The 22,481-nt window shown below is 59.0% G+C and overlaps 1 protein-coding gene across 5 annotated transcripts; it reads right to left on the minus strand.

Moving 5' to 3' along the window:
* Window positions 1-258: 258 nt before the first annotated feature.
* Window positions 259-22,182, minus strand: CAMSAP3 (calmodulin regulated spectrin associated protein family member 3). 5 transcript variants are annotated; one of them, XM_050770046.1, is made up of 19 exons: window positions 21,885-22,182; window positions 12,885-13,138; window positions 12,028-12,150; window positions 11,850-11,945; window positions 11,607-11,639; window positions 10,577-10,624; window positions 10,181-10,319; window positions 7,522-7,661; window positions 7,342-7,435; window positions 7,205-7,259; window positions 6,970-7,043; window positions 6,552-6,621; window positions 4,976-6,449; window positions 3,195-3,334; window positions 2,789-3,099; window positions 1,915-2,014; window positions 1,143-1,255; window positions 907-1,025; window positions 259-816 (listed from the first exon to the last, which is right to left on the minus strand). In XM_050770046.1, exons 1-19 carry the CDS (start codon window positions 22,030-22,032, stop codon window positions 511-513), a joined length of 3,837 nt encoding a protein of 1,278 aa, XP_050626003.1. In that variant the 5' UTR covers window positions 22,033-22,182; the 3' UTR covers window positions 259-510. The 5 variants fall into 5 exon arrangements, with proteins under 5 accessions (XP_050626003.1, XP_050626007.1, XP_050626005.1 ...); XM_050770050.1 differs by having other exon boundaries at window positions 4,976-6,398; window positions 21,885-22,044; XM_050770048.1 differs by lacking the exon at window positions 10,577-10,624 and having other exon boundaries at window positions 21,885-22,078.
* Window positions 22,183-22,481: the final 299 nt, after the last annotated feature.

A 22,481-nucleotide genomic window follows, 5' to 3' on the forward strand; every position in this document is an offset into this window, starting at 1 on the left:
AAGTGGGGGTGGCCGAGGCTGCAGGGCCAGTCGGAAGCCTGGAGCCCGAGAGATCAGTTAAGAGGCAGCTTCGAAACAGCCCTGGTGGGGGGCTAGGGGGGATGGCAGGAAGGTGTGGGGCCCTCAGACCCTGGCTGAAGCTGCTTTAGGGGATTATGGGGGTTGAAGACACGAGTGGGTTCGAGAAAGAACAGGAGACTGAAAACGTAGCCAGGGAGTGTGGGACCCTGGCCAGCCTCGGAGGGGACAAGGCTCAACTTCTCTTTAAATTATTTTATTCAAGAAGTGGGGGAGGACAGACAAGGGGACTGAGCTGAGCCCTGAGTCCCTGAACCTCCCAGCTCAGCCCCCACAGCAGGACTGGACTCAAAGTCAGTCAGAGGGTGGAGACTCCAGCCCCACCCAGACACGGCTGGGGACAGACAGGACCCAGGAATACCGACCGACTGTCCTCCGGGGGGGCGGCGGCCACAGCACACAGGGCCCGGCCTGTGGACTGCCCGGGTGGGGCTATTTGGGGGTGCTGCCGCCCTTCTTGGGAGTGGTGGGTTTCTTGCCCTGCCAGAGGTGTCCCTGGATGGTGAAGGCATCGACGCTCATGGACATGGTCTTGGCGGGGATCTGGGTGAAGCGCTTGCGGTCCGAGTTGTACTTGTAGATGCCTTCCACCATGGCGGGCGTGACGGTCCGGGGCCCGTACCCCGCCAGCCGCGACAGCTCCTCCGTCTCCCCCGACAGCGTGTAGAGTGCCCGGAACTGGCAGCTCGAGTCGCGAAAGAGGATCAGGAAGTGGTTGGCCTTGCTTTTCTCGATTTCCTGGGCAGGAGTGCCGGAAATGGTCAGCCGGCCAAGCCAGGCCACCTACCCACCCGCCAGCCCCCAACTCCCACATGTGGGCGGGCTCACCTCCAGAATGCGGTTCTTCTGCGGTTCGTTCACCTTGCCCGCCAGGCAGCAGTGTGACAGGGCGTTGTGGATGATGAACTTGTTAGACTTGGCGCTGGGCTCCTTGTACAGCCGTGGACCTAGAGAGTGAGGCGGGGGCGGGGCGGGGAGGGGGGCGGCGGGGGACAGCAGGAATGAGCAGGGGCCATGGAGGTGGGCGCCTGTTGCTCCCCACATCACCCAGAGCCCCCGCTCACCTGTGTACTCGGGCACCGATGCTGGGGAGGAGGCATTGCTGCCATTTTCCCAGTCCCGTTCGCGGCTTCCAGGCAGGCGGCTTGGGGACATGAGACCCGACGGGGAGGGAGCCCTGCCGTGGGGGAAGGATGGGATGGAGGTGTGGTCAGAGATGGGAAGCTTCCCGAGGTGAAGAGGGGCCAAGGAAAAGAAGGGCCATGGCTGGGCATCATGGCTCACGCCTGTAATCCCAGCACTTTGGGAGGCCAAGGCGGGCAGATCAGTTGAGGTCAGGAGTTTGAGGCCAGCCTGGCCAACATGGTGAGACCTCATCTCTACAGGCACAGGTAACCCCGGCTACTCGGGAGGCTGAGGCATGAGAATCGCTTGCACCCAGAAGGCGGAGGTTGCAGTGAGCCAAGATTGCACCACTGCACTCCAGCCTGGGCGACAGAATGAGACTCCCTCTCAAAAAAAAATGAAAAGGTGGGCCCCACACACTGCAGAGGAGGCGGTATACACTACAAGTCCATGCAGCGCCCCATCCTGTCCTCCTCCCTCAGGAACACCCGGCACTCAGGTGCACCGAGGCACACACTTGGGTCCTGTCTGCCAGGTACAGACTATCCCCCATGCACACGTGCCCACAGGCGTCCCTCCATCTCTTCATGGCACATCCATACTCTCGAGCCATACCGCCCTGTAGGTTCACCCAGATGCCTGCACACCTCCCAGGCTCTGAGAGGCCACCCAGCACATACCCCCCCCCCCCGCCATGCAGGCTGAACTCACCGAGACGTGGGCCTCTTCACCCCGAGGTTATTGTGGGCCTCGTTGGCCACAGTGGACAGTGACAGGGTGGACTGGGAATAGATTTTGCTCAGCCGAGAGCCTGGGGACAGAAAGTGCAGGTCAGTGCCCACCAGAAGCCCCCTGCCCTCCACAACACCCGGTCCAGCAGGCTTTGGGGGGAACACAGGAGGAGTCAGCCCTGCCCAAGACCCGTCGGCCCTCTGCAGCCCCCCAATGGAGGGCCCCCTATGAGGGAGGATGCTCTGCCCAGCAGGTGGTAGGGAACAGCACTGGGTCAGCCCCTACTGGCAACACCTCACCCCATATTCCCAAAGGTTCTTATCCATTAAGCCACAGAAGAAAGACCCCTCACCCCACTGTACCCCACATCCCTATGGAAGTCTTTTTTTTTTTTTTTTTTTTGAGACGGAGTCTCGCTCTGTCGCCCAGGCTGGAGTGCAGTGGTGCAATCTTGGCTCACCGCAACCTCCACCTCCCAGGCTCAAGCAATTCTCCTGCCTGTCTCCCAAGTAGCTGGGACTACAGGCGTGCCACCATGCCCGGCTAATTTTTGTATTTTTAATAGAGATGGGGTTTCACCATGTTGGCCAGGCTGGTCTTGAACTCCTGACTTGTGAGCCACGTGCCTCAGCCTCCCAAAGTGCTGGGATAACAGGCATGAGCCACTGCGCCCAGCCCCCTATGGAAGTCTTTACCCAAGAGACACCCAGAGGCTCCCTGTCACTCCACATACCCGTCCCCTCCCTGTACCCCTGCTTACATCTCCCTCCCCCTCCCCCTTTACCCATGGGGGCCTCACCCAGTGAGCCCCGGAAAGGGCACTGGGCAGGCCCCGTCCCTCAAGGGTCCTCACCCAGCAGGCCGCGGGCTGGGCTTCGTGCCAAGGCCGAGTCGTCACAGCAGCCAGAGCGAGGCCGGGGGGCCCTCCGCCCGCCCCGACCTGGGCCCCCGGACCCCGCAGCCCGGGGCCGCAGCACCTTATCGAGGTCGTCCATGAGCTTCAGCTGGGCCCGGCGCTCGTACTCCTGCCGTGTGAAGTCCCCCTTCCGGGGACCCACCTCCTCCTCCGCTGGAGCCCGGGCAGCAGGGGCTGGGGTCGCCATCGGGGCTACGGGGACTGCGGACACAGGCGGGGCTGGGCCAGGGGCCTCCTCTTGGGCCAGCCTGCAGATCACAGGGAATCGGCATCAGAACCACTCACGGGGTCCGCGGTGGTAGACAGGCCAAGGAGCAGCCGACCTGGGCAGGCCCGGTCTCACCTCGCGGCCTCCTCCCTCCGCTGTTCCTTCTCCGCCTCCTGCCACTGCTTGCGCCGCCGCGCCTCCTCCACTCGCCGCTGCTGCCGCTCCAGCAGGCTGGCCCGCTTTTGGGCCATCTCATCCTCAGGCTTGTCTTCATCCTGGGGACAGATGCCGAGTCTAGCTAGCCACCCCCTCCCCCAGCATGGCTGGAGGCCCATCTTCCATCCACCCAGCCTGCCTGCCACCCACCTATGCTTTCGTTTTCATCACTGTTCTAAATACACTTAGTTGGTGCCTACTGTATGCACAGCCACACTAAGTACTGGGACACATACAGGGATGGGGGACACTGGGTGCTGCTCACATACGCAGTGCTTAACCCAATGCGGAAGACAAAGGCAGCAGAAAGCAGTGAGTGCCAGCAAAAGCTCGTGTTGGGCAGACACACTACACTGCGGGAGGACCCTGGCCTGGGCTTTGGACACCCAGGAAGGCTTCCCGGAGGAACTACCCTGTAGAATGATCAGAACTTAACTAGGTAGGCATACAGGGGTATGGAGCAGCGCGTTCCAGGCAGATGCGACGGCTAGTGCTGAGGCCCTGAGGCTGGAACAAACCTATTGAGGGGCACGGAAGTACAGGGGGGCCAGTGTGGCTGGGACACAGAGCTGAGGACAGTGGCACAGGACTAAGTCAGGCTCACACCTGTAATCCCAGCACTTTGGGAGGCCAAGGCTGGTGGATCACCTGAGGTCACGAGTTTGAGACCAGCCTGGCCACCATGGCAAAACCCTGTCTCTACTAAAAATACAAAAGTTAGCTGGGTATGGTGGCGTAGTCTTGTAGTCCCAGCTACTCAGGAGGCTGGGACAGGAGAATCACTTGAACCCAGGAGATGGAGGTTGCAGTGAGTCAAGATCACGCCATTGCACTCCAACCTGGGCCGCAGAGCAAGATTCCGTCTCAAAAAATAAAAAATAAAAAAAAATGAGCATAGCCCAAAGCCCTGGGGAGGACTTTCATTCTAAAAGCAAGGGTAAGGGGAGCAGTCCACTGCTCAGTGGAAAATGGCCCGGGATGGAGGCGGGCAGCAGAGGCCAGTCGGAAGGTGATCCTAGGTGTCCAGATGAGACACGGTGGTGGCCCCAGCTGGGAGAGCCATGGGAATGGAGAGACAGTGGACACGGGGAAGGGCCAGGAAAGGAGCGTGCTGGGGGTGAGGGGGTGAAGGAGAGGATGAAAAAGAAGATGCCCTGAAGATCCTGGTCTTGTCCGTCCATCTGTCCATCACCCACCCATGCAACCAGCCACTCATCCATCTGTCTATCCATCACTCCTCCCTGTTTCTCCACTCCTCCCCACATCTATCTATCCCCCTTGTCCGGCCACCCATACCTTGTTTGGGAGGGAGATGACTGGGCCAGCCCCCACTGGAAACCCCTCACCCCCAAACATACCTGAGGGCCTCACTCATTAAGCCACAGAGGGAGGACCTCTCACCCCACTGCACCCCTACAGCCCCTTGTGGAAGTCCTAACCCAACAGACAACGTCAAATCCCATCTGAGGCCCCTGTTACCCCACATACCTGCCCCCCACCATGCAAATGTCCCTGTCCCTATACCCATGGAGGCCTTACCCAGCCATTCACACCTCTTCTGTCCACTCACACCTGGTTCCCCATCCATTTCCCACCCACCCACCCACCCTTCAGTAAAGCCCTATTCATCCAACAATGCATCTGCCCAGCACCCCCCACCCCAGGCCCAGGACCCTCCAGCCACCTGCTCGGGGACTCACCTTGTAGAAGAACCCCAGCCCCGCCCGGGGCTCCCCCTCTGAAGACGCCTCCTCCTCCAAGGAATCCTCAGCACCAGCGGGGCTCCCGTCTCCCTCATCCTCGGCAGCGGGATCTGCCAGGCTGCCCAAAGGGATCTCGATGAGGCCTGGCCGGGCAGTCGGCTCCTCGGGGGGCGTCTCCTCTGCCAGGAGGATGGAAGAGCGCGTCTGTACGGGCACCTGGCTCGGCGAGAACTTGCGCAGGTGGGGGAGGCTGTCTACGTCGTGGGGTGGCGTGAGCACCCTGGTCAAGGGTGCCAGCCGCAGCTCCGCCGGCCGCGTGTGTTTCGGGCTGCGGGGTGACTGGCTGGGCCCGGGCCCGGGCCCAGGGCTGCGCCGGGTGGCTGGGACCCGCCGGGCGGGGCTAGGGGATGCAGCTTTGGGCCCTGTCGTGGGGCCAGGGATGATCCACGCAGCGGGTGGTGGGGCGGGTCCAGGGGCCTCCGGCGGGGCCAGAAGCCGCTGCTGCTGGTCCGTGAGCCTCTGCATGTCCCGCTGCAGTGAGCTCAAGGCGGCACTCAGCTTGCTGACCGCTCGATTGTATTCCCCCAGCCCCTCAGGGGGCACCGGGCCCAGGTCTGGCGAGAAAGTCACTGCCTTGGGCCGTGAGGTTGGCTCACCCTGGCCCTCACCCGCCGGCCGCTCCCCACCAGGGACTGAGCCTGGCTCGGCCTCCGCCTCTGCCTCCCCGGAGGCCTCCCGCGGCTGCACCTGCAAGAAGGCGCTTTTGCCCAGCCGCTGACGGTGTTTGGCAAAGATGGCCTCAATCCGTCGCTTCTGAGCCTCAATGGCTCTGCGTTTCTCCTCCAGCCGGGCGCCGAGCTCACTCATCTCCGAGCTCAGGGCCTCCGGCGGGGCCGGAGTGGACGTGGGGGACCCCGCTCCAGCCTCAGCCTCTGCCTTCACCAGCTGTTTCTTGCGTTCGGCAAAGCTGGTCATTTTCACCTCGGAGTTGGTGGCTGCTGGGGACGAAGCCACCGCCTTCGGGGACCCCTCGGATGGGGCTGGCAGTTTCGATGCCTCCCCCACCAGACAGGGAGATGGCTTTGAGGGGGTCTCGGGGTGTGGCATGTACACTGGTGCTTTGGTGGGCCTGTCGGAGAGTGGTTTGGAGGTCCCCTCAGGCAGGTAGGGGGAGGCCAGGGATGGCTTGGAGGGCCCCTCGGGGGAGTGGAGGTAGAAGCTGCCGTCGGCCGCCCCATCTGGGAGGAGCCGGGGCTCGGCACTGTGGATGATCTGCAGAGCCTCCTCGATGGTGGGCAGGTCACCAGGCTCCGGGGGTGGCTGGGTGGGGGTCCTGGCCGGCACGGGGCGCGGGGGGCCCAGGCTGTCCGAGCTCACAGAGCGGAGAAGCACGGGGTCACCCATGACGACATCCACGTCGCTGTCCAGGCCAAAGGGGGTGCTGAATGACACAGCCTGGGAGAGGGGACGGCTGGGCGGCCGGAGGGAGGGGTCAGCCCGTGGGACCAGCCTTGGCCCCACCCCCCGCCCTAGCCTGCTCCACCCCCTACCCTGGCCCATGAGGTGCACTCACCTGAGCTGCCGGTTCCAGGCCTTGCCCAGGGCCTCCATATGGGACATGGATGGGGAAGACTTCAGGGAGCCTGGGGTAGGCGATGAGTGGTTACTATGGGGACCCTGGGGACCCTGAGTGGGGTCAGCCAGCATCTGGGAACAACCTCTGCAAGGTCACTGGTTGAGTCACTGACGGCTCATCATGTGGTCTAGTGAGACCAGAGGTTTCCAGAAACAGATACCCGGGGCCATTTGCTGTCACTACGGGGTACTGTGGGGCCACTGGGGAGGCCATTCTGGGGGTCACCTTGGGATGCCCAAGGGGGACCTGATGGAGGGGCTACTGGAAGGCTCACGAGGAGACAACATGAGGCCCACTGGAGCAGTCAGTGGATGGGGGGGTCCCCCAGGACAGAAGCCACCTACCCTCTCCTCACCTGTGGATCCTCGGAGTGGGGACTGGGGGCCACCAGGTGACAGGAGCGGGTGGCGGAAGTTGAAGACAGGAGAACTGTACAGAGACGTATTTCAGCCTCAGGACTCCCACCTCCTCCTCCGCCTCTCCCCAAGGGGTAGACATCAGCGTCGCCCAGCTGCGTCCCAGTGCCCAGCAGGGCAGACATGGCGCCGCCCACCCACATGCCAGAGACTCGCCCGGTGTGGGGACCGTACCTACTGCCACTGTTGTTCTGAGGTGGGGAGGCCTCAGTGCCCCGGGGGGAGGCAGCTGCGGGACACAGAAGAAGTTCAGGTGGGGTTTGGCTCTCCCACCCACCCCCCACCCAGCCCCCAGGCCCCCAGGGCCTCACCGTGACCATCGGGCAAGTCCTTCACTTGCACGAAGTCGGGCTTGAGCACCTCAAAACACATGAACAACTCGGCCAGCAGCACCACCAAGTTGACCTGGAGGTGGGAGGCTGGGTCAGCAGACGGGATACCCCTGGCCCCAGACGCCCGCCTCAGGCCAGGAGGTCCCAGGATGGCCTTACCTTGAGCGGCGGTGGGACGTACAACAAGTCCTCAAGGGACAGGGGGCAGCCACGAGGAAGGCGGGAGGCACAGAAATCCTGCACCAGCTGGAGGTTGTACAGGCTGTCCGCCACAGACATGGGGTCCTTCAAGCAGACCTCTGTGGGGACAGGAGGAGTGGGTCCCCGACTCTATGAGGAGAACGCGGGCCCCAGGGAAGCCAGGGACCAGCAGCCCCCACACACGAAGACCTCCTATGAGCCCAGCTTCCGCCAGGTGCCGTTCGAGAGGTGAATTTTTTTTTTTTTTTTTTGAGACTGAGTCTTGCTCTGTCACCCAGGCTGTAGTGCAGTGGCACAATCCCGGGTCACTGCAACCTCTGCCTCTCGTGTTCAAGTGATTCTCCTGCCTCAGCCTCCCGAGTAGCTGGGATTGAAGGAGTGTGCCACCACACCAGGCTAATTTTTTGTAGTTTTAGTAGAAATGGGGTTTCACCGTGTTAGCCAGGATGGTCTCGATCTCCTCACCTCGTGATCTGCCCGTCTCGGCCTCCCAAAGTGCTGGGATTACAGGTGTGAGCCACCGCGCCCGGCCGAGGTGAATTCTATGATAGACCATCCTTAGGCCAGGAGTCCTTAACCCCCGGGGCGTGGCCTGTTAGGAACCGGACCGTACAGCAGGTGAGCCACAGTGAGTGTATTTACAGCCACTCCCCATTATTTGCAGGCCCGTCTGAGCCCCGCTTCCATCAGATCAGCAGCGGCCGATTTTCGTAGGAGATCGAACACTATTGGAACCCCGCATGTTCCAATAGAGGGATCTAGGCTGCACCCTCCTTATGAGAATCCAATGCCTGATGATCTGTCACTGTCTCCCATCACCCCCAGCTGGGACCGTCTAGTTGCAGGAACAAGCTCAGGGCTCCCACTGATTCCCCATGATGGTGAGTTGTAGAATTATTTCATTCTATATTACAATGTATTAGATATAAAGTGCATAATAAAGATTAACGTGCTTGAATTATCCCAAAACCACCTCCCTGCCTCCAACCGTGGAAAAACTGCCTTCCACAAAACCGGTCCCTGGAGCCAAAAAGTTGGCGACTACTGCCTTTGGCCTTTGCATCTTTCTAGAACACTCTCCCCCAAGACCTCAACTCAAAAAGCTTTTCCGGGCCAGGTGTGGTGGCTCATGCCTGTAATTGTAGCACTTTGGGAGGCTGAGGTGGGAGGATGTTTGAGCCCAGGAGTTCAAGACCAGCGTGGGCAACATAGCAAGACCCCATCTCTATTATATAATTTTTTTTTTTTTTTTTTTTTTTTTTTTGAGATGGAGTCTCGCTCTGTCACCCAGGCTGGAGTGCAATGGCGTGGTCTTGGCTCACTGCAACCTCCACTTCCTAGGTTCAAGCGATTCTCCTGCCTCAGCCTCCTGAGTAGCTGGGATTACAGACACCTGCCACCGCGCCTGGCTAAGTTTTGTATTTTTACTAGAGACAGGATTTCACCATCCTGACCAGGCTGGTTTTGAACTCGTGACCTCGTGATCCACCTGCCTCACCCTCCCAAACTGCTGGGATTACAGGCATGAGCCACCACACCCAGCCCTATAATTTTTTTTTTTAATAAAAAGAAAAAAAGTTTAAAAAAAAAAAAAAAGTTTTTTCTCACCACCCATTGCTTTTAGGAGTACCCAGCATGCAAAAAATACTTCTGGGCCGGGTGCAGTGGTCCACGCTAGTAATCCCAGCACTTAGGGAGGCCAAGGCGAGCAGATCACTTGAGGTCAAGAATTCGAGAACAGCCTGGCCAATATAGTGAAACCTGTCTCTACTAAAAATACAAAAATTAGCCGGGCGTGGTGACATGTGGCTGTAGTCCCAGCTACTCGGGAGGCTGAGGCAGGAGAATGGCTTGAACCTGGGAGGTGGAGGTGGCAGTGAGCCAAGATCGTGCCATTACACTCCAGCCTGGGCAACACAACAAGACTCTGTCTCAAAAAAAAAAAAAAGGCCGGGTGCAGTGGCTCAAGCCTGTAATCCCAGCACCTTGGGAGGCCAAGACGGGTGGATCACGAGGTCAGGAGATCGAGACCATCCTGGCTAACACGGTGAAACCCCGTCTCTACCAAAAAATACAAAAAAAACTAGCCGGGCGAGGTGGCGGCAGGCGCCTGTAGTCCCAGCTACTCCGGAGGCTGAGGCAGGAGAATGGCGTGGACCCGGGAGGCGGAGCTTGCAATGAGCCGAGATCCGGCCACTGCACTCCAGCCTGGGAGACACAGCGAGACTCCGTCTCAAAAAAAAAAAAAAGTACTTCTGGATAAACTTAGTATCTTTCTCCCCCAGCTAGAGCCATCTGTGAGGTCGGGAGTGTGTCTCTATTCTGGCTGGATCCCCAGTGCCTAAAACAAGGTCTGGCACGCAGTCCACACTCCATACGTTTCATCTGCTGCAGGAATGAATTCGTGGAAGCACAGAGAGGTTTATACACTTGCGTGAGGTCACACAGCTAATTGGGGAAGAGAGAGACACAAACTCAGGCCTGCCAATTCCGGAAGCTGCCCTCATGACCATGGCATCGTTACTGGTCTCGCGGACCTGGGGATAGAGGGCCTGGGGGCTGGGACTTAGGATATCCAGTCCCCTGCACAAGATCTGGTCCACGTCCATTTACTCACCCTCAAGTCGAAGCAGCTGGGGACAATAGCAGTGGATGGTGGCGGCCAGTGCGGCCCCACTGGCCAGGTCCTGGAGGCTGGTCACCGTCGGGAAGCAGGGGGCACGTCGTGCCACCACACGGTCCTTGCGGTATCGGATCTGCAGATGGGAGCCAGGTCAGGTGAGTGGCCGGGCTGGCCCCCCGGGTCAGCGGTCATGCAGGCTGGGCGGGGAGGCCTGGGGTTTCCGCCATGAGGGGGCGGGAAGCTGGGGGTCCCAGAGACAGAGTTGGGGGGCCAGCCTGGAGCAGGGGAGGGGCAGCGGCAAGAGGCAGAGGAGATGTCTTCAAGCAGCCAGGCCAGCAGCGGGGGCTGGGGACAGGGACTCCTGGGACCCCGGGGCGGGGGATACATTACCATGGGGGGTTTGCTCCCCGACTCCTTCAAACAGAAGGCAATTGCGTGCTGGGGGGAGAGGAGCAGCCATCAGCAAGGCGGAGGGATGCTGACCTGCTGGGCCCCCAAGCCCACCTTGGGGGGAGGGGGTAGCCCTGACCCTGGTCCTGAGCCCCGGCCGTCCAGCTCCCTGACTGCTCTGGCCGGCTTTGCGAACCCCAGCTCCTCCCAGCCCCAAGGGACCCCACAGAGTAGGGACCCCCTCTTATGCGGGGAGTCCTCCTCCCACAAAAGACCCAGGCCCCCAGCTTGGGGAGAGGATGCAGAGGAAGCGGGTAGGCAGGAAGGGAACCTCCCAACCCAGGCCCCAGGGTCGGGGGAAGGAGTGAGCAAAGGTGGGGACGCCAGCCAGCCCAAAACCTCCCCCACTTCCTCCTTGTTTATCTACTATGGGAGTAATTTATATGAAGCACAGAGAGGTTTAGATACTTCTGCAAGGTCACACAGCTCATTCAGGGAAGAGAGAAATTTCAACCTCTAGCTTCAGGGATGGGCCTCCTCCTCCCTCTCAAAGCTGGGATTTTTCTCTAGGGAAGCTGGGGATCTCAGGAAGGTTATTCTATCTTCTGCACTGGCTAGAGGGTGCCCTGCCTGCTAGGGTCAGGATCCACGTTTGTGATGGGCTGCAGGTCCCCCCTCCAGAAATTTATGCGGTCTCCCCACCTCGGTTAAAAGGGACAGGTTCAGGGGGTCCCACCCTCTTCATTAATGGGAACGGGGAGCGTTTGCCCTTCTGAATAACGGGAGGGGAAGTTCGTCCCCACCCATCAGTTTGCTGGGGAGGGGCCACCTTCTCAGTTAATGGCCCAGATTCTACCCTTCTCGGTGCACAGAGGATTTCTCTGTCTCCCAGGACTGGGGTCCAACTTCCTTTGCTCACAGCTTGGGGAGGTATGAGAGGGCGTGCAGACAGGCAGGCAGAAACAGACATACAGACAGACAGAGCTACAAGCAGGGCAGGCAGACGGGGCGGACAGACAGCCCCACTTACAGGAACCAGCTTCCAGTACCAGCGCGTAGGGCACTGAGGCCAGAGAGGCAGAGAGGAGGGCAGCGGGTACCGGCACAGGGGACGGGTGGGGCACAGAGAGATTGAGAAAAAGGGGAAGAAAGAGAGAGTGTGTCACCTCTAGCCCCCTCCCCACTTCAGGAGTGGCCGGGAAGCACAGCCCCGCCCTGCCCTCCCAGATCTCCAGTCCCCCATCCTTCCGATGGTTCTATGCCCTGGCCTCACCGAAGGCTGCGCCTGGGCCGCCCCGTCTGCAGGGGCTGCTGGAGAGGCTCGCTGGGCCGCTTCCTGCTCTGTCTTCTCCTGCAGCCGCCGGACGGTCTAGAGGGCAGGGAGGGGGTCAGTGGTCTGGCCACTGGACAATGCTGGTCCCTGAACCCACCCCGGGCCCAACCCCACCTACCGTGTCCACCCAGAAAAGCAGCTTGTGCTCCAAGCTGGTCAGGGCCAAGGGACCTGGCAGGGTCTTTGTCCACTCGAAGGCAAAGGCAGCCATGAGGGCATCAATGACAGCTAGGTGGGCTCCCTGTGGGGGCAAGGGCTAGAGGGTGAGACCCGAGAGCTGCAGGGGGCGCACCTTGACCCCCAAAGGCCTGGGAAAAGGAAGAACCTGGAGATGGAAGGGACTTGATGGGGGGTGGGGCTTGAGAGCGTGGGGCCAGTGGTTCATGGGTGGGGCCTTAAGGGAGGGAACTAGAAATGGGGTCCTGGAGGAGCCACGCACAATGGGCGGGACTTTGAGGTCAGATGCTAGGCCTTAGGATAGGGTGGGCTGTGTACGCAAATCCTCAAGGGCCAGAGTGGCGCCTTTTTGGGGAGCTGGGTTTGATGGGAGGGGCCAGGCTTGATGGGAAGATCTTGAGGGGAGGAGCCAGGGCTGGGGGTCAGAGCTAGACTTAATGAACAGCGCTCGAGGGGAGGAGCCAGGACTGGTAGGAGGAGCTAGGTTTGATGGACAGAGCTTAAGGGAAGGCGCCAAGACTGATAGGAGGAGCTAGGTTTGATGGACAGAGCTTAAGGGAAGGCGCCAAGACTGGTAGGAGGAGCTAGGCTTAATGGATAGCGCTTGAGGGGAGGAGCCAGACCTGGTGGGAGGAACTAGGCATAATGGCTAAAGCTTGAGGGGAGGAGCCAAGCCTGATGGGAGGAGCTAGGCTTAATAGACAAAGCTTGAAAGGAGGAGCCAGTCCTAGTGGGAGGAGCTTGGGGGAAGGAGATGAGCATGGTAGGCGTGGTCTAACAGGCAGTGGCGGGGCCTACCATGAGAATGGGCTGGTGCCGCAGGTCGGCCTCGCGCACCGGGCGCTCGGGCAAAGCAGGCACTGTGCCCCTCCGCGCCAGCAGGGCCAGCAGTGCAGAGGGGTTGGGGGGTGTCTCAAGCTGTGGCAGCGCCTGGCGCCAGGCTCTGCAGTAGAGCTCGGCTGAGAGCAGCAGCCGTGTCACCGGGGGCTTCACATGCTCCTGCGCGTACTGGTCGGTATAGAAGGGCTCCCACAGCTCCGGGGGCACGTGCTCTGTGGGGGCATAGAGGGGAAACACAGGGGTCAGGGTCACCAGATACAACACACACACACACACACACACACACACACACACACGGTCAGGGTCACCAGATACCCCCCCACACACACACACACAGACACAGAGTCAGGGTCACCAGATACCAGACACACACACACACACACACCACACACACACAGAGAGAGAGGAGACCAGGGGGGACATGGCCCGGATTAAGAGGGAAGGGAGAGAGGGAATCTGGGAGGAGAGTACAGATGTGCAGGAGTTTGCTGGAGGAAGGGGTGACGGCGTTGTAGGCAGAGGGGCCTGCAGATGCAAAGTCCAGGAGGTGGGAGAGAACACCGTGCCTCAGGGTGCTGACGGGCACTTAGAGTGGAAAGGAGGGGAGGCTACCCCCAATCCCAGGCCAGCTGGACTGGCTCTTGTAGGTCCCAGGAAAGACAATAACATCGGCAATCCTAAGAGCCTTCCTGCACTTGCCAGTGTAGACTCACTGAGCCTTACGTCAACGCTAGGAGGCAGCCAGGGCCCAACTGGCAACCCCCATGTTACAAAGGAGGAAACTGAGGCACAGAGAAGGAAAGTCCCTTGGCCCAGGCCAAACAGCTCTTCAACGCCAGGACTGAGGTTAGACCCAGCAAACTGGACGCCGTCTCTCAGCCTTGCAGGCAGGGTGAGATGAGTAGGGGGGCACACGGGTGAGCAGGGGAGGTGGGCACACCACAGGCACATCAAGGGAGTTGAGTGATGTAAACCTGGTGATTGAAGGGAAGAGGCAAGGGACAGAGAGGGAGATGGCCGGGGCCTTGCTGGGTCTGAGGGGGAAGATGGAACAGAGGGGGAATGACTGAGGTGGGATGCAGGAGGAATGGGAGGTGAAGGGGTGAAATTGAGGACATGCTTGAGGCAGATTATGTGAAAGGCTGGGGCTTAGGGAGATGGTGAAGTCACATCATAGAGACAGCCTAAGGTCCCTAAATAGGACAGTGGGAAGAGGCGTGAGGAAGTCCCAGGTGGACGGTGGCCTGGGGGCAGAAATCCACACAGGACCAAGAGTAGAGAGGAGAAAGCCAGGAGGGCCTGGCAGGGGTCAGGGAAGAGATGACTGAAATCAACAGCAGGGAACCTGTCCAGCTCTTGTTCTAATCTGCACAGCTTTTGTGTTGTTTTTTTGGAGATAAGAGTCTCTCTGTCGCCCAGGCTGGAGTGCAGTGGCGCAATCTTGGCTCGCAGCAACCTCTGCCTCCTGGGTTTGAATGATTCTCCTGCCTCAGCCTCCCGAGTAGCTGGGATTACAGGCGCGATGCTGCCATACGGGGCTAATTTTTGTATGTTGTAGAGACAGGGTTTCACCATTTCGGCCAGGCTGCTTTTGAACTTCTGGCCTCAAGCGATCTGCTCACCTAGGCCTGCCAAAGTGCTGGGATTACAGGCGTAAGCCACCATGCCCAACCTGCACAGCTTTCTCTGAGTTTTTGCTGGAGTGCAGTGGCACGATCATGGCTCACTGCAACCTGCAACTCCCAGGCTCAAGGGATCCTCCCTGCCTCAGCCTCCTTAGTAGCTGGGACCGCAGGCGCATGCCACCACACCCAGCCAATTTTTAAATTTTTTGTAAAGATGGAAGTCTCATGATGTTGCTCAGGCTGGTCTCGAATTTCCTGGCCTCAAGTGATCCACCTGCCTCGGCTTCCCAAAGTGCTGGGATTGTAGGGGTGAGCCACTGTGCCCAGCCTTGTTTTGTATATTGGGGTTTTGTGTGTGTGTTTGAAAGAACAGAGTGGGGGCCGGGTGCAGTGGTTCACGCCTGTAATCCCATCACTTTGGGAAAACAAGGTGGGCAGGTCTTTTGAGGTCAGGAGTTCAAGACCAGCCTTTGCAACATGGTGAAACCTGATCTCTACTAAAAATACAAAAATGAGCTGGGCGTGGTGGCGCATGCCTATAATCCCAGCTACTCGAGCAGCTGAGGCAGGAGAATCACTTAAACCTGGGAGGCAGAGGTTGCAGCCAGCTGAGATCACGCCACTGCACTCCAGCCTGGGTGACAGAACAAGACTCTCACAAAAAAAAAAAAAAAAAAAAAAAGGAAAAGAAAAGAAGAGGGCGAGGGGGGGTTCTAGTGCTTCAGAACATACTTTTTTTTTATTTTTTGAGACGGAGTCTTGCTCTGTCTCCCAGGCTGGGGTGCAGTGGCTGGATCTCAGCTTGCTGCAAGCTCCGCCTCCAGGGTTTACGCCGTTCTCCTGCCTCAGCCTCCCCAGTAGCTGGGACTACAGGAGCCCGCCACCTCGCCCGGCTAGTTTTTTGTATGTTTTAGTAGAGACGGGGTTTCACCGTGTTAGCCAGGATGGTCTCGATCTTCTGACCTCGTGATCTGCCTGTCTCGGCCTCCCAAAGTGCTGGGATTACAGGCTTGAGCCACCACGCCTGGCCCAGCACATACTTGAACGTGACTCCTCCACCCGTGAGGACCCAGGCACTCTTAGCTGCCTTCCGTCCCTCCCTGTCCTGGCTCCTTTCCCACCTTCTAAAACCACATTGGACCGTCCCACTTAACGCGCCACCTGCATACAGACTTGGGCCTTCTTTTTGCCCCTCCTATCTTGGCTCCTTGAAAGAAGAGGTATTTCAGGCTCACTTCCTCCCTGCCCTCCCAGCCCCGCTCCAACTCTCCCTCAATTTCCCTGAGCTCGGTGCTGCCCTCATGGCTTCCAGCCTCCCCAAGGCCAGCAGGGACCTCCGAAGCATATCTGTGGGCCCATATCTCGCCTGGGCTCTGTGCCCAGCACCTCCTTCTTCCAGAAACCTTCCTCCCACAGGCGTCTCCTTGTAAATGGACGTGCCCCACCCCCACCCCAGGCCACCCTACCCCGTGACAGCTTCCAGGGCCACCTGAGGACTGCAACTGCGGCAGCCCCAACCATGAGCCCCCCACTGTGCCCTGGGCATCTCCCACAACTCTCAACATCTCACCCACACCTCCCCTCCTCCCTGCCCCCAAGGCAGTGAGAAATCACCTTCCCTCCCTTTCTTTACGCCCTCAACCCACATTTAATGCATCCTTGGCTTTCAACCTCCTGACATCTCCCAAATCCAAACCCTCCTCTCTATCACCCCAGCCCTGGGCAGAGCTTGCTCCCACCAGCAAAATCACACGTGTTTCCTTCCTACAGGACTTCTCAGGGCGTTTAAGATGAAAGACAAACAACACACACCAAAACCTTGAGCTAGGGCTACACTGACATGTATCAGGCACTTATTATAGACCGATGTTCTTCCACCTTTGTATCACTGGTACTTGGGGCTGGAAAATTCTTTGTATTCAGGGGATGCTGTCCTGTACCGTACACTGTAAGACATTTAGCAAAATCTCTGGTCTCTACTTACCAGACGTCAGCAGTACATTCCTCCCGAGTAATGACAACCAAAAATATCGCCAGACACTGCCAAATGTCAATTAAGTGTCAAAATCATCACCAGTTGAGAACCACTTCCTTATACTATAAACTTATTTTCTTTTTCTTTTTTTTTTTTGTGAGACAGTCTCGCTCTGTCACCCAGGCTGGAGTGCAGTGGAGCCATCTCAGCTCGCTGAGACCTCTGCTTCCCAAGTTCAAGCGATTCTCCTGCTTCAGCCTCCCAAGTAGCTGGGACTACAGGTGTGCGCCACCACGCCCAACTAATTTTCTTTTTTTTTTTTTTTTTTTTTTTTTTGAGACGGAGTCTCACGCTGTTGCCCAGGCTGGAGTGCAGTGGCGCGATCTCGGCTCACTGCAAGCTCCGCCTCCCGGGTTCCCGCCATTCTCCTGCCTCAGCCTCCTGAGTAGCTGGGACTACAGGCGCCCGCCACTGCGCCCGGCTAATTTTTTGTATTTTTAGTAGAGACGGGGTTTCACTGTGGTCTCGATCTCCTGACCTTGTGATCCACCCGCCTCGGCCTCCCAAAGTGCTGGGATTACAGGCTTGAGCCACCGCGCCCGGCCTAATTTTCATATTTTTTAGTAGAAATGGGGTTTCACCATGTTGACCAGGCTGGTCTCGAACCCTGACCTCAAGTGACCCACCCACCTTAGCCTCCCAAAGTGCTGGGATTACAGGCATGAGCCACTACACCTGGCCCCACTTTCTTTTTATTTATTCATTTATCTTATTTTAGAGCTGGGGGTCTCACTATGTTGCTCAGGCTGGTCTTGGACTCCTGAGTTCAAAGGACCCTCCCGCCTTAGCCTCCTGAATAGCTGGGACTACAGGCATGTGCTACCACAGCTGGGTAAAATGTTTACTGAGCATTATTTACAGCAGAACACTGCTGTCTGATAGAAATACAGTGTGCCCAGCCTGGCCAACATGGTGAAACCCCATCTCTACTAAAAATACAAAAATTAGCCGGGCGTGGTGGTGCATGCCTGTAATCCCAGCTACTCAGGAGGCTGAGGCATGAGAATCACTTGAACCCAGGAGGTGGAGGCTGTGGTGAACCAAGATCGTGCCACTGCCCTCCAGCCTGGGCCACAGAGCAAGACGCTGTCTCAAAAAGAAAAAAAAGAGAAATATAATGCATATAATGTGAGCCCACATAAGCCGTCAAGTTTTCTAGTAACCACATTACATATGTACAAACAATAAGAATTTAGTAATATACTGACCCAAGACATATCCAATTCTTATTTTAACATGTAATCAACATAAAAATATTATTAATAATATATTTTACACTGGTTTTTGTTGTTTGTTTTTGTACCAAGTCTTTGGAACCCTGAGTATATTTTACATTTACAGTGCATCTTGGTTCAGACTGACCACATTTAAGTGACTCAGAAGCCACCTCTGGCTGGTGGCCACCATACTGAATAGCACAAGTCTACAACATAGCTAGGATGGATGGGTGGGTGGGTGGATGGATGGATGGATGGATGGATGGATGGATGGATGGGTGGGTGGGTGGGTGGGTAGATAGTTGGATGGGTGGGTGGGTGGATGGGTGGGTAGATAGATGGATGGGTCGGTGGGTGGGTGGGGGGAGGGCGGGAGGGTGGGAGGATGGGTAGGTGGGTGGATGAGTGGGTGGGTGGGTGGGTGGGTGGATGAGTGGGTGGGTGGGTGGGTGGATGGGTGGGTGGGTAGTGGGTGGGTGGATGGTCGGTGGGTGGGTGGGGAGGCGGGAGGGTGGGAGGATGGGTAGGTGGGTGGATGAGTGGGTGGGTGGGTGGATGGGTGGGTGGGTGGATGGATGGGTGGGTGGGTGGATGGGTGGGTGATGGTGGGGATGGTGGTGGGTGGGTAGATGGATGGATGGGTGGGTGGGTGGGATAGATGGATGGATGGTGGGTGGGTGGGTGGATGGATGGATGGTGGGTGGGTGGGTAGATGGATGGGGTGGGTGGGTGGGTGGGTAGATGGATGGGTGGGTGGGTGGATGGGTGGGTAGATAGATGGATGGGTGGGTGGGTAGATAGGCGGGTGGGTGGGTGGGTGGATGGATGGGTGGGTGGGTGGATGGGTGGGTAGATGGATGGGTCGGTGGGTGGGTGGGGAGGCGGGAGGGTGGGAGGATGAGTAGGTGGGTGGATGAGTGGGTTGGTGGGTAGATGAGTGGGTGGGTGGTGGGTGGGTGAGTGGGTGGGTGGGTGGATGGATGGAAGATTGAGACAGGGTCTCACTCTGTTGCCCAGCCTGATGTGCAGTGGCATGATCATAGCTCACTGTACGCTGGAACTCCTGGGCTCAAGCAATCCTCCTGCCTCAGCCTCCTGACTAGCTGGGACTACAAGAGCATGCCACCACACCCGACCATTTATTTATACCGTGACCTTCCCTGCATCCAGTCATTGAATCCTTACAACACTTATTATTATACCCCTTGTACAGATGAGAAACCAAGGCCTGAAGAGTTGAGATAACGTGTCCAGGATAAAAACGTCCAACATGAACTCAAGTTTCCCTCACACATCACGCAGCTGTTCTGAAGGCATAAGGAACCGTATGGGGTGTTTCCCAAATTTGTTTAACGTGGAACCTTTTTTTTTTCTTTTTTTTCTTTTTTTTTTTTGAGACAGAGTCTCACTCTTTCACCCAGGCTGGAGTGCAGTGGTGTGATCTCAGCTCACTGCAACCTCCGCCTCCCAGGTTCAAGGATTCTCCTGCCTCAGCCTCCCAAGTAGCTGGGACTACAGGCGTGCGCCATCACATCTGGCTAATTTTTTGTATTTTTAGTAGACATGGGGTTTCACCATGTTGGCCAGGCTTGGAACCCTTTCTTATCTAATCTCCGAGCTTGTGTTCCGCTTTTATTTCTGCACAGCCTTCTCACACCTGTGCCTGGGATTTACCAGAACTATCCCTTCCTCTGAGCCATCACTGTTCTCACAGGGCCACTGCATACCTGAATTTGTCAGTTCCCAACATGGTCTGTGGCTCCCCAGTACCCTTGGATCCACAACCAGGGACCTGAAGGGCCGTCCTCAGTCTCACCAACCTCCCTTATCTCCCACCGCCACCCCGGGGACCTGCATCTTCTTCTCTGAGAACTCCCTGCCAGTCCACACTCCGAGCCTTTGCCCACACGTCTCTTCTCCGTGTCTAACTTCCATGCATCCTTCCAGACTCAGATCTTTCCTCCTGTGGGATCTCTTCCCTCCTTGGAAGATTTCAAGAATTTCCTCCCCCAGGCCCTGCTGGCCAGCTTCCCTATGATCTGGTTTCCTGCCCATCTCCCTCCGCCCCGTATGCATCCCCTGCCATCTCCTCTACACCCTAAGCGCTCAGCCCGGCACCTGATAGGCATCATACCGTCAAGAGTCCCCAGAGCTCATGAATCTTGTAGAACTCTGCTCCCATTTCCTTCAGCCCCCCTCCTCTTTTTAGGGGAGCTGAACAGGGAACAGATTGAACTTGACCCTCAGGGTAGAGGCAGCCACTGCCATGTGTCACACAGCAGAGGAAGCTGGGTCAACAAGAACAGAACTGGGTGAGTCAGGGCACTGGGAGCTCACCAACACCCCTCATCAGAAGTTCGCTTTGCTTTCTTCAAAATGGGATAATTTCTACTCTGATTCCTGGCCAGGGGATAATGGATAACGTTAATATTATTCATCAAAATATACCACCGCCAATCACACCAGCAGCGAGCATCTGTTTCGCACGTATCGCGCGCCCCATGCCACGTGAAGGATTCTGTGGTCACTATGGCTTTTTAGCCTCCCAGCAACCTTGTAAAGGGGTAACTGGGGTCTCCATCACCGGAGCAGTGCTGTATACATAGTAAGTGCCTCTGCTTCACAAACACTTGCAAAATGGATAAATCAGGGAACGAACGCCTTCTTTTACAGAAGGGGAAACAGAAGCTCAGATAATTGGAATAATTCGCTTTCTGGTGCAGCTGGGATTCACATTCAATTCTGACTCTCCACGTTGAGTTCTCTACAGCCTCGTAACCTTGCGAGTGAGGGGCTGGGGCTGGGGACGGGGCTGGGGCTGGGGGGCTGGGGCTGGGGCTGTCCTGGCTGTCCAGTCCCCAATCTCTTTCTTCCTCAAGCAAACATCTGCAGGCAGGTAGACCCCCGAGTGGGCCATGCATGCATGGAAAGGAGCAGACAGAGAGAGAGTCTGGAAGAAAGAGGGACAGGCTGGGGCGGAACCAGGAGACGGACGGACAGCTGTCACCGAGACCCACACCCAGAACAGGTTGATCTGGGAAGGCCAGGGAGAGGGGGGATGGGCTGTGCCAACACCAGTGGGCAGAACCACTGGGAGAAAAGGGTGTCCCCCCCACGGCTCCCCGCTGTAAGGCCCAGACCTTAATTAACCCCTGTCTTCTCCAAGGCCAGGCCCTGACTCCCAGCTCTGGCCTGGGGTTGTGAAGCTGCCCGAAGCCGGGACTGAGTGTGTCCAGGGCCTCTAATCCCGGGGACCTGGGATTACAGCATCCTCCCCATTCGGGTGGCTCGGGTTCTCAGGCAAGCGGGCCTCGGGGAGGGAGTGAAGGATCTGCTCTAATGGGAGAAGGCCCCGCAGCCGGAGGGGGGGTGGAGGGGCCCACCCCGGGCGATCTTGGACTAGCCATTTCCCTTCGGCTGGGCTCGCCAACCTCCCCAGTAAAACGGGGCCATAAGTCACAGCTGCCAGGCGCTGGAGGGGGCTATGGAGGCGAAAGAGGGGGTTCCCAGAGCTCCACGGTCGCCGCCCGCAGCGCGGCCAGGGCCGACGCCGGGTGTGTGTCCGGGCCTGGGGGTCGTGCGGTGGTGGAGACCGGAGCACTTGAGACCTCCCAGCGAGGCCGGGGTCTGGGTCTCCAGGGTGTGTGATGGGGGGGAAGAGACCGAGGCGGAGATCCTCGCAGGGGCGTGATGTGTGTAAAAGAGAAGAAGGCGTGCAAGGGAAGGCCCCGGGGGTGCGGGAGGCGGGAACGAGAGGTCTGCACGGGGAGACCCCACCCGGCCAGCCCGCAGACCCTGCCCGGCTCACCTGGAGGCTTGGACGCCGGGGACCCCCGCGCGGAGCTGGGCCGCCGGCCCCACCCCCACCGCGCTCCCGCAGCCGGCGGGGCAAAGTCCACCGCCCGGGCCGAGCAGGAAGCTCGGAGGCCCCGGCGCGGCAGGGGCCAGAGCTCGGGGACCCCCGGCGGCCGGCGCTATTGTTCCCACGGCCCCCGGCCTTCCCGGCCCAGCGCCCCGCCCCCCCCCGCACCTGCCGCGCCCGGCCCGCCGCCCCCCACCCCGGTCGCCCGAGCCCCGGTACCTGCGCCCCCGAACGCGGCCCGCAGCACCCACGCCAGGCTGGCCGCCGCCTTGGCCCGCGAGAAATCGTACTGGTCCAGCGACTTAATCTCGGGCACCAGGAAGGTCCTCCGCAGCGGCCCGGGCCCGGGGGGCGCCGCCTCCACCATGGCGGCGCCGGGGCTGCGGGCGCCGGGTCCGCGCTCGGACTGGGCTGGGCTGGGCTGCGCCGCGCTCGCGCCCCGGGCCGGGCCCGCTGCTGCTGCCTCTGCCGCTGCCGCCGTCGCCGCCGCCGCCGCTGCTGCTGCTGAGCCAGGTGCGGCCGCTTGCGCTGGCGACGCTGCGTCGGGCCCGCCCCGGGGAGGAGCCCAGGTGCGCCCCGCCCCCGAACCCGGACCCGGACCCTGGCGCGCCCCTGCGCCCCGCCCAGATCCCTCACTGCAGGGTCAACGGAGCAGCAGGGGCGGGTGGGGGGGGCCTGGACTGCGGCGATGGTGAAGGGAGCTTGCGGACTGTGTGTGTGTGCGCGCGCGCGCGTGTGTGTGTGCGCGCGCGCCTGGCGCACTGGAAAGGATTAGGGACCCTCTGTGTGTGCCAGCCCCCGTGTCTACCCTTAGGC

Source organism: Macaca thibetana, chromosome 19, assembly GCF_024542745.1.
Source record: "Macaca thibetana thibetana isolate TM-01 chromosome 19, ASM2454274v1, whole genome shotgun sequence".
Lineage (NCBI taxonomy): Eukaryota > Metazoa > Chordata > Mammalia > Primates > Cercopithecidae > Macaca > Macaca thibetana.